The sequence below is a fragment of the Cervus canadensis genome, chromosome 18 (assembly GCF_019320065.1).
Source record: "Cervus canadensis isolate Bull #8, Minnesota chromosome 18, ASM1932006v1, whole genome shotgun sequence".
Lineage (NCBI taxonomy): Eukaryota > Metazoa > Chordata > Mammalia > Artiodactyla > Cervidae > Cervus > Cervus canadensis.
In genome coordinates, this window is record NC_057403.1 from 16,460,324 (window position 1) to 16,471,142 (window position 10,819).

Below are 10,819 nucleotides of genomic sequence, written 5' to 3' on the forward strand. Positions count from 1 at the left end.
AATGAGAAGATGGATGCCCACAACCTTAGCCCAAGACTGGCATCTGGTAAGACTCTTTTAAAGGACCAATATTCCTGTAACTATAGTTACCATTACTGATACTTGTATTATTTGTTGCTCAGGCTCTTATTCCCTATTTTGTTATAATAATCACTATTTACTATTTTTATTAACTCACATACTCCCTATTGTGAATGGTAATATCAGCAATATTACTTTTTCTTTTTCTTTTAGCCGCCCCAAACTGCTTTTGGGATCTTAGTTCCCCCACCAGGGATTGAACTCCGGCCCTCTGCAGTGAAAGCACAGAATCCTTAGGTCTTCCCTGGTGGTCCAGTGATTAAGACTCTGCACTCTCAATGAGAGGGCACAGGTTCAATCCCCGGTTGGGGAACTAAGAATCACATGCCATGCGGTGCAGTCAAAAAAAGAAAGAAAGCACGGAGTCCTAACCACAGGACTGCCAGCGAATTCCCAGTATTACTATCTCACTATTCCGTACATCCGGTCCCCCTCCGTCAGGCAGTCCGGAAGCCTGCCAGGGTTTCTCCTTCCCAAGCCAGGCTTTTCCTCGCTGGCCCCCCAACCCTTCATCTGATTGGCGAAGGCAGTGGTGAGACTCAGGCCCCAAGCTCCCAACAGGAAGCAAAGGCTGACAGCAGCACTTGCCAGCCCATCGGACAGGTGGGATGCCTGACCAAGCACTGAATGATTCCTTTTTTCTTTTCATCATGAAGCGAGACTATTTTTTCCTATATAATTTTTAAAGGTTACTTTCCATTTACAGTTATTTAAAAAATTGCCTATATTCCCCATGTTATACAATGATTCTTAAGAAACCAGATAGCAAGGTAGGTAAACCCATGGTAAAAAGGTAGTTTTACCCAGGTAAAACTCCTCTCTGCTCCCAAGCATTGCTCACAGTCCCATTCACTCCTCTACACTGCTCAGTGGTCTTACCCGGTCTCCTTCTCACCGGGTGGGCCAGCCTATGTGCACTGCTCAACTCAGGAGGTGAAAGGTGTTCAAACGCGACTTCCCCCAGGAGCTATAACTCTGGATCTCAGTTTCTCTATCTTGGTCTTGGCATTCCCACCCTAGCTCAACTTCCCACGAGTCTGGTGTCAGCAGTGAACTAGGAATAACTCCTATAAAACACTACACAGGACTTCCCTGGTGGTCCAGGGGCTAAAACTCCGCACGCTTAGACTCCTTCAAGGCAGAGGGCCCAGGTTTGACCCTTGGTCAGGAAACTAGACCACATGTGCTGAAACTCAAAGATCCCTCACAACTAAGACCAGGCACAGTCAAATAAAGAAATAAATATTTTTTTAAAATTTTAAAACAAATAAAACACTATACAAAGTAATCAAACTTTTATTGAAGCCTTTATGTGCCAGACATCAACTAGACCAAGACATAAGGCACGGGCGCTGCTCTTGAGGAGCTCACAGTCTAGAAAAGAGAAGATGCCAAAAAAATGATTCCCACAAAGATGGATGGGCATGGGGGGCATGCAGAGTCATGACCCCCCCACCTCTCCTATTCCAGATTGGCTGGAACAGAGAGCAGAGAGCTTATCACCGTCTCTCCCTCCTTCCCTGGGACGGCTCTGACTTCCCACCGTCCTAAGCATCAGGACACCAGGGAGAGACAAAGATGCAGGGGATACAACTGCTGCCCTCAAAAAGCTAGAACATCCCGGCAGGATATGTATATATATACAACGGTAACTTTGTGTCCCAAAGCCGCAAACCAGTGCAGCAAAAGCTGGGGAGAACAGGGGCTGGGCCAGCCCAGTCCAGGAAGTGGGAAAAGAAGTAACGGAAAGGGAGGTATCCAGGGCCCAGGAAGTAGGGCAAGAGGTGGAGAAGCTCATAGTAGGGCGCCAGCAGCCGCAGCCAACAGAAGAGTCACCCATCCCGCCCAAGGAGCCGCAGAGCCTTTACTATGGGGCACATCTTTTATGGGGTACTGCCCCATATTTCTGCGGTCCTGGTGGCTACTAGCACCTCCAGCCAAGCTATCTTCCTCTTCCTGGAAGGTCTCACGTCCCACCTCTTGTGGAGAAGTCTGGTTGGTTCGAGCTGGGGCAATGGGTTCAGTGGTGGAACGGGTGTTGGTAGAGACTGGGGTAGCTTTGGTGGTGACGGTGGAGGATGGGGCAGAGGTGGAAGTACTGACAGATTTGGTCGGGGCCAGGGTGGTGGACCGAGGTGGGGGCAGCAAGACAAGAGGTGGGAATTGAGGGGAGAAGTAGGTCTTGTTGCGGAGGTCCGAGTTACAGCGGGACCCCTGGCAGCAGGAGCCGCTGAGCATGAACCCTGGGCCTGTTGCCGAATCCCGGGTGCAGAACTCGTCCTGGACGCAGCCCCGGACAGGCAAGGACACGGTCACATTAGCTGCAGGAGAGAGACATGGGTAGGTCCATGGTGGGGGGGAGGGGGTAGGCACAGCCAGGACGAAACTTAGGGGCAACACGAGATCAAGAACGTCCAAAACAGGTGACGGAAGGGCTCTGCATCCATTAATCCCCGTGTCTCCATTGGGGCCCCACTTTGAGAAACACTGTTCCACTGTCTTTTGTATTCGGTAGATCACATTTCCCATAGGACTTAAGAGGAAAAATGTGTAGAATGAACTACAAGTCCCACAATGCTTTGGAAGAAAGGTTTGAACTGGGATACAACACCTCTCAACAGGAGGAAAGAGAAGAGCATTGCCTCCCTCTTCCTCCCCTGACTCCACCCTTGCCAAAATTCAGTCTTAAGAGTCAGAACTCAGTTCAGTTCAGTAGCTCAGTAGTGTCTGACTCTGCAACCCTACGGACTGCAGCATGCCAGGCCTCCCTGTCCATCACCAACTCCCGGAGTCCAACCAACCCCATGTCCATTGAGTTGGTGATGCCATCTAACCATCTCATCCTCTGTCATCCCCTTCTCCTCCCACCTTCAATCTTTCCCAGCATCAGGGTCTTCATCTCCCATAATACACCTCGCAGAGGATGGGATTTGAAGAATTCGCATGGTTCCCTGAGGCAGAGACTTGGAGGCTGAACCACATCTCTCCTAATACTTCGGGGTGGGACAAAGTATTAGGAGACACTAACCTTTGAGTTTTAAGGACTAGATTCCCCATGATGCCTGGGCAGAAGCTTGGAGACTTAAATACATTTCCCATTGCACATCCTCCCATTCTGCACCTGGCAAGCCTCTGTGAAAACATATTTCCTCCAAAACTCTGGGATAAAAGCATTCCTATTCCCGTGATATCCTGGGAATAGGACTGCATTTCTCATGATGCTCTAGGACAAGCCACCAACTTAGGCCTACGGTTCCCAGAAGGCGCTTGAAGGTGGGGGAACCCTTTGGGTAAAGGGTGCTATTACCTACCACCCATGAGGCCTCAGAAAAGGCTACCACGACCCGTGCAGGCCAGGTGCTTTGGAGCTCCGCTCACCTGCTGTCAAGGTGACATTGCCGTCGAAACAGCCCTTGTAGAAATGGTCGCTGGCGTTGTAGCAGCTCACGACGGGCGGCGCCCTGCCCTGGCACTCCTTGCGGCTCAGCCCCACGCAGCTGTAACACTCGACGCCGTTGGGCTGGTAGGCACTCTCATTGCCTGCGAGGGGGGCGAGGAGGAAGGAAGCGGTCCAGGGGGTTCAGGAAGCACTGACCTGCTCGGGGTCACTCAAGTCCACGTCTCCGCCCCTCGACGGACACGCAGCTCGGCCTCTAACCCCGCCCCCAGGGCGTGACCCCGCCCCCAGTCCTTGCGGAGTTTTCCCTCCTCCTGCTTGCGGCCGCCCCCAGCTGCTCGGCCCAGGTGTGGCTCCGCCCCCGGGCCTGCGGCTCCGCCCCCACCGACCTGCGGGGTTGAGCGCTCTCGAGGTGAGGTTGAGTTTCGCGTTGCAGCGGTCCTGGGGACACTGCTGCAGCTGGATGAAGGCCAGAATCCCATAAAGGTCCAGTCCGCGGTCATTCTTGCCGGGGAGTCCCGAACCGCAGCCCCGCACTGCCACCGAGAATTGCCCGTGGACTGCGAAGAGGGGAGGGGGCGGGGGTCAGAGGGGCGGGGCCTGTGGGCGGGGCCTGAAATAGATCCGCCCCAGAAGATAGGCAGGCCAGGGCGGGAGCACAGGGGAGTGGGGGTTCAGAAAGAGCAGATCCGAGGGGAAAGAACAACGGACTTGAGAGCTCTGAGTATGAGGGGACAGAAAAGCTGACAGATGCTGTACACAAAAGCTGGGATGGGGTAAGAGTGGAGATAAGAAGGGGCACGACCACAGGGAGTCTCACCCGGAAAGCAACATCAGAAGGAACCTGAAACTGACGAAAAAGGCACAGGATCAGAGACAGATGGAGCCTCCTAGGAGCTGCGACCTCAGACAAGGGAGGGTCAGAGAGACCCGGAACCTCAGCCTTGGGACCCTGGGAGAGTATCTCCAGGGTGGGTCTCCATCACAAGGGCCCCATTGGATGGGGGAGGCTTGGTCGGGGTGGAGAGGATTTTGGAAGGGCCAGAAGGCGATAGCGAGATCTCAGTGAGCCAGACTGTGCCCTTGAAGGAGATGAGGTCCCATATCTGGATTCTCCCAGGTCACCTCACCCCTGCGCAACGCTCAGTCCTCACCTCTCTAAGCCCTAAAGGCGTGGGTGTGTTGAAAGGCCCAGGCCCTTGCAGACTGAAAGGGAAGGGGCATGCGTTCGAGTGGGTGTGGCCAAAGTTAGAAGGCGGGGCCCGGATGGAGGCCCTGGTAGCGGGTACGCAAGGACGAGGAGGTCCCACTCACTAGTCTCCACAGCCCCCACAGCCTCTGTGCAGACTTCCACGCCTGGTGCACACTTCACCGTCTTCATCTTCTGCGGCGAGCACCCGTCATCTGCGTTCTGCACGCAGCTGTAACACTCCAGGGCCTTCGCTCCTGGGGGTGCAGAGGCAAATAGAACTGAGCCTCCCCAACTGAAGTCGCCTCCCCAGAGAAGAAATAGTCCTTCCCACTCCGCCCCTGTGCAACTGTACAGCACATCATTTTCCAGGGCAGGGATAAGGAAATGCGTGCGTGCTAAGTCGCTTCAGTCGTGTCCAACTCTTTGCTACCCTTTGGACTGTAGCCCACCAGGCTCCTCTGTCCAAGGGATTCTCCAAGCAAGAATACTGGAGTGGATTTCATGCCCTCCTCGGGGATAAGGAAAACCTAGCCGGAAATCTGAGACCAGGAGATACATTGTGTCCTTTTCATGCCTACAGGGGGAGTATCTTTTTCTCAGCCCCTTATGCCCAAGGTGGGGGATCCCTGACTTAAATGGGGGGACTCCTTCCTTCAGTTCTCCACTTAGGACGGGAGAATTTTACCCACAGTCAAGTCATTCGGTGAGACATCCCTCCCCATCCAACCCCCGACGTCTACTCAGGATGGAAGAAAGTTTCCACAGTCCCTTCTGTCCCCGGTAGCAAATCCTTCCTAGAGCACCCCCTCCCCCACCGAGGCAGGTGATCTTTCCCACAATCCCCCTGTTTCAGGTGGAAGAATTTCCCCCACAGCTCCCTCTGCTCAGGACAGGAGATTTTTCCAGCAGCCCTCTCCATTGAGGGGTGAGGTGGAGGGGAGACTCTTCCTTAGAGCTCCCACTGTGCCCCCTCCGCCCCCTTCTGGCAACAGACTCACCTTCTGGAAGCAGCAGCGACAGCAGGAGCAGCCAGCCAGTAGTCCAGATCACTGCCCAGGAACCTGCTCTCCTGGCGGGGTCCATGGTTCCGTCTTGCTCTCTCGGCTTCCCCCCTAGGTGTGCCGCCTCCCAACCCAGGTCCTCTTACCTGAGCCCGGGATGAGTAACCTCCCCCCAGGCAACCCTAGCCTTGCCCAACCGGGCCAAATCAGCGTCCGCTGTGGGGCGTGACCCCCGCCCCTGGGCGCGTCGTCACCCACAGCTGCCAAGGAGGGAAAGGGCGGGAGTCATGGTTCCCTGGCAGTTCCCAGGAGAAAGTCTGTGTGTTTGGGGTCTGAGGCGGGGGAGAGAGGGGAGGACTGAGGCTCACAGAAGGGGTCTACTCAACACTCAGCATCCAGTAAATATTGAATGAGTGCAGGTTTGGGGTTGGGTGATGCTGGAGACTAAACAGAACCAGTGCTGGTCCTCCCAGAGGTCACTTTCTGATGGGGGAGAAAGATATGAATTAAATAATCATCCAAATTGTTATTTCCAGCCAAGGCAATGAAGTGGAGGCAATGAAGCCAAGGCCAAGGCAATGAAGTGGAGGGAGCTAAAAGGAGGTGTGGCGTCTACAATTAGGGGGCTGATCAGTGAAGCATCCCTGGAGATGTAAATCACTGAGTTGCCTGATAATCTTAAAGACTTGGAGGTTCAAACAGTGAAGCAGGCCGGGATGGGGGCAGAGCACGTGGCAAAGCAAAGACAGCAGCAAGTGCAAAGCCCTCGGTGGGAAGCAACATGGACCATTCAAACACAGAGAGGAGAGCAGTGCCCCTGGAGTTCAGGAGGTGAGGGGAGGGAGAGGGAAACTGAGGCAGAAGACCCAGGCAGGGGTCAGACTGTTCCAGGCATGCCAAGCCCCGCAGAGAGATCTGAATTAACTTTGAGAAAGCTGGAGAATATTTCTAGGGGTCTATATCTGTAGGACACCATCAGATTTGCTTTTTGATCTGTCAGTCTGGCACATGATGCAAAAACTTCTCAAGAAATGAATTCACTAAACCCAAGGAATTACCCAGCAATGAAAATAGGTCAACTACTGGCCTGGGCAGCAACGTGAATCTCGAAAACTTTATGTTGAGCTCAAGAAGTCTTAAACAAATAAAAGATACCATGTGACTCCATTTCTATGGAAGTCCTAGAACAGGCAAGGCTAATCAGTGGTGATAGAAATCGGGGTTATTTTAGGAAGGTATTGCCCAAAAGATTATAGTAAGAAGCCCCTACTGTCTTCATCTGGATGGCAGTTACACATGTAACAACATTTATGTAAAGAATCAACAAACCATATGTTGTATATTTATGCACTTTACTGTGTGTACACTATTCTTACAAAAAGAAAGGGGAGGGTCTTCCTTGACAGTCCAGTGGTTAAGACTCTGCCTTCCTATGCAAGGAGTGTGGGTTTGATCCCTGATTGAGGAGCTAAGATCTCACACCTCTCATGGCCAAAACAGAAAACAGAAACAATATTGTAACAAATTTAGTAAAGACTTTAAAATGGTCCACATCCAAAAAAATCTTAAGAAAAAAAAATAACTGTGTTAAAAAAAAAAGAAAGGGATGAAGGCGGAGTGGAATGCCACTGTGGCCTCTGTAAAAAAGACTATAATAGGGGTGAGAAAAGGAAGGCCGGAGACACGGGAGGGAGCAGGGCAGTCTCCCGGGTGAGAAAGACAGCAACAACCCTGACGACTGGGAGTTGGAGGCCTGTGTGCACCATTCCACCCCTGCCCCAACACAGATGAGGCCCGCACTGAGAGCGTGATGGAGTGAGACACAGTCAGGACCACTGCCTCCCACGTCTGAACACAGAAACAAATAAGAACTCTGGGCAAACCGCAATGTGACTAAACATCCCCATATATAAACTAACGTAAGTGACTATGTATATTATGTCATTTATATTCTATTATTATTTAAAAGCTGCAGCTTTAATCTTACTTTGTTTCTCCTAATAGATGATGAGATTTACCTGTGGCAGGAAAATAGCGGCTGTGTTCATAAAAATTTTATCCGTTCCCTGGACCCCATGGGGTACTTCCCCCCACACACACACCACCAGCAATGACTAGCACCTCAGTCACCTAGGCTGGGTCACTTGGCATCATGCCGCAGCTCAGAGAGAGAAAGTGAGTGCCTGTGAAGTCATTCAGCGCTACCCCTACCTCCCTGTCTCCCAGCCTTGGAATCTCAGCCCCACTTATGGTTCGCTGTGTGATCCTACCTAAGTGTCTTCACCTCTCTGAGCCTCTGAGGTGTCTTAAAATAAAGAGAGGAGAGTCTTTCGTGGTGGATCGAGGCTGTGGACAAAATTTCAAGTCTGGAGTCGGACAGACTAAAATTTTACCCCTGCCTCTGCCATCCTCTCGCTCTGTGACCTCCCCCCACACCATCTCCCTCTCTGAATTTCAGCTGCCTCCTTTGCCAAATAGGTCTGAAACCCCCTATCTCCTGAGGGATGGAGTGAGGCAGGGTGACAATACAATTATTATTGTGTGCTCCAGACAGGAGGCCCTGCAGGGCCCAGCTGCGTGGGAGAGTTTCAGGGAGGAACCCCAACTGGCCAGACCAGAAGAGCTGGCGTCTTGGGAGGGAGTGGGACCCAGGGTGGGGAGTCTCCTCTTGCTCAGGCCTGCCCGCATCCTGGGTGCTGACAGCCTGCCCCCTCCCACCCCCTGCAACGTGGCCTGTGACCAGAGAACAGGGGGAGGTTTAAATGCAGGGTCTATACTATGACTCTCCCCAGCTCTCCTCCACAGGGGTCAATGCAAACAGGTTTAGAATCTGTTCCCGAGAGATGAACAGAGGGGTCAGTATGGAGGCACCAGGTTCCCAGCTCCGGAGGTCATGCCAGGGCGTCAGACAAGCCTGGGGCCATCTGCACTCTGGGTTTCCTGTCCCCTGGGGAAGGGTGGGCTCTGGGCCCGGTGATGTTCCCAGCCTCCCTCAGACCCACTCCATCTGGGATGTATCAGAGTAGGGGTGGGGTCAGAGCCAGGGTGGGGTCAGAGCCAGGGCTGGCTACATAATTTGCGGGGCTCAGTGCAAAATGAAAATATGGGGACCTGGTTCAAAGGGCAGGAAAGAGTGTAATGAAAGGTATTAAAGTAGAAATGTTGGGGATTTCCCTGGCAGTCCAGTCCAGACCCTGAGCTTCTACTGCAGGAGGTGTCATGGGTTCCATCCTTGATCTGGGAACTAAGATCCCACATGTCGCATCGCATGGCCAAAGAAAAAAAATTTAAATAAATGCTACTTTCCTTTCTTTCTCCGTCTCTCCCAACCCCATATGTCATGTTCCCTTGGTCTAATGTCTAATGTCATGTTCCCTTGTGCACGGAATACTCATGGGACAAGCACAGACCCTCACAGGTGTCTAGAGACCCTGCCCCACAACTAAAGCATTCTGGTTGCTGGGTTCCCCTTCCACCAGTTGCCCGCTGCTGTGCCCCACCTGAGATGCCAGGAGGCACAAGTGTCTGACTCTCCCGTGGGCTCCCAGGCCCCTGCCGGGGCTGGTGGATGGCAGAGGTCACAGTGCAGGAGTGAGGAAGGGAAGGCAGACAGAACCTGTCCCAGGGAGGCGGGAGATGACAGGTGTGGGGCTTTGTTTGAGCCGAGGCCCCAACCCCCCCTGCCCCGCCCCGGATCAAGCTTCACGTCCCTTCAGACTTCACTTCCAAAATGCAAATTCAAATGCAAAATTAAGAATTTCCAGATGGCAATCGCAGATGATTAAATCCAAGAGAGCTCTTCTGAACGCAGGGAACTGTCAACCCCATGAGTCACACGCCTGGGAAGCCAGCCCCGGTAAGAAGACCCAGTTTGCAGACAGGCTGAGGGATGAAATAATCCAAAGATCCAGATATCTCATACCTGGAGGTAGAGGCCAAGGAACAGCTGGGGTCCCCAAAGGCCTGGGGTTTGGGTTGTTTGTATTCTGGGGCTTCAGGAGGACAACTGGATCCTTAAGGAATCCTGGGACAGGACACCCAGGACTGGAGGCGATGGGAACCAGAGGAATTGAATGCCTAGTTCCAGAGACGTTTAAGGGAGGAAAAGGCCTATTCCACACAGGGACAGCTAAAGGGATCAGGGTTATACCTGGGGAGCCCAAGGGACTGTGGACACCCATCAGGGATCAAGGAGAGCTTCCTGAAGGAGGGGACACCTTGTTGCTGTTGTTGTAGTTGTTTAGTCACTCAGTCGTGTCCGACTCTTTGCGTACCATGGACTGCAGCACACCAGGCTTCCCTGTCCTTCACTACCTCCTGGAGTTTGCTCAGACTCATGTCTATTAACTCTGTGATGCCATCCTGTCGCTCCCTCCTCCTCCCGCCCTCAATCTTTCCCAGCATCAGGGTCTTTTCCAAGGGGACACCTTGGGTGAGACCTAAAGGATGAAAAGTTCTATCTGTCCTGTTGACCACCGCCCCATCCTCAGCATCTCTCTCATCAATTTATTCAACCATCAGACATTCCCTCAACACCTACTTTGCATATGGGCCCTTTGTGTGTCAAGGACTCAGTAGTGATGCAAACAGTCCAACCCCTGCCTCCTGGAGTCCCCGCCCAGCATATGAAACACACTCATCAGCATGGATGACCCAGAGTAGTCAAGGCTCCAGGGGGAAGGTGCAGGCAGAATGATCAGGGCTGGGACAGGAAGCCCTGAGGAAACATCTGACTCAGAAGAATCAGGGAAGGCTTCCTGGAGAAGGAACCATCTGAGTTATGACCTAAATGATGAGTAGAGTGGAGTGGGGAAAGGTGACTTAGCAAAGGGAGTATTGGGTATATTATTTACCAAGATTGAGAGATGAAAGGATAACTTTTTTTTTTCCCTTTCATGGAATGAAATGTGCCCTATGGTGCTGGGAATACAGCTATGACCAGGACAGCCCTGGCTCTGCCTTCTTGGAGCTCCCAGTCTGTTGGGACATAGAGCCATCACCAGTGATGACCCAGGATGTTCAGGAATGGACCGTGCGTGCGTGCCTGCTAAGTTGCTTCAGTCGTGTCCGACTCTGTGACCCAATGGACTGTAGTCCAGGGGAGCTCAAAGAAGAGGGTGTGTTTGATTCAGGTGGGGAAGTCAGGAA

General features: G+C 52.6%; 1 protein-coding gene across 1 annotated transcript; it reads right to left on the bottom strand.

Moving 5' to 3' along the window:
- Nucleotides 1-1,361: 1,361 nt before the first annotated feature.
- Nucleotides 1,362-5,833, bottom strand: LYPD3 (LY6/PLAUR domain containing 3). Its single transcript, XM_043436200.1, has 5 exons — nt 5,669-5,833; nt 4,793-4,924; nt 3,868-4,038; nt 3,460-3,621; nt 1,362-2,402 (listed from the first exon to the last, which is right to left on the bottom strand). Exons 1-5 carry the CDS (start codon nt 5,751-5,753, stop codon nt 1,876-1,878), a joined length of 1,077 nt encoding a protein of 358 aa, XP_043292135.1. The 5' UTR covers nt 5,754-5,833; the 3' UTR covers nt 1,362-1,875.
- Nucleotides 5,834-10,819: the final 4,986 nt, after the last annotated feature.

Bases quoted from the DNA above. Each gene is read 5' to 3' on its own strand.
- LYPD3 (XM_043436200.1), bottom strand. From the start codon at position 5,753: ATGGACCCCGCCAGGAGAGCAGGTTCCTGGGCAGTGATCTGGACTACT. The intron at 4,925-5,668 runs GTGAGTCTGTTG...CTGCACCCCCAG, and splicing joins GTCGCTGCTGCTTCCAGAAG to GAGCGAAGGCCCTGGAGTGT. The intron at 3,622-3,867 runs GTCGGTGGGGGC...CCCCCCTCGCAG, and splicing joins GAGAGCGCTCAACCCCGCAG to GCAATGAGAGTGCCTACCAG.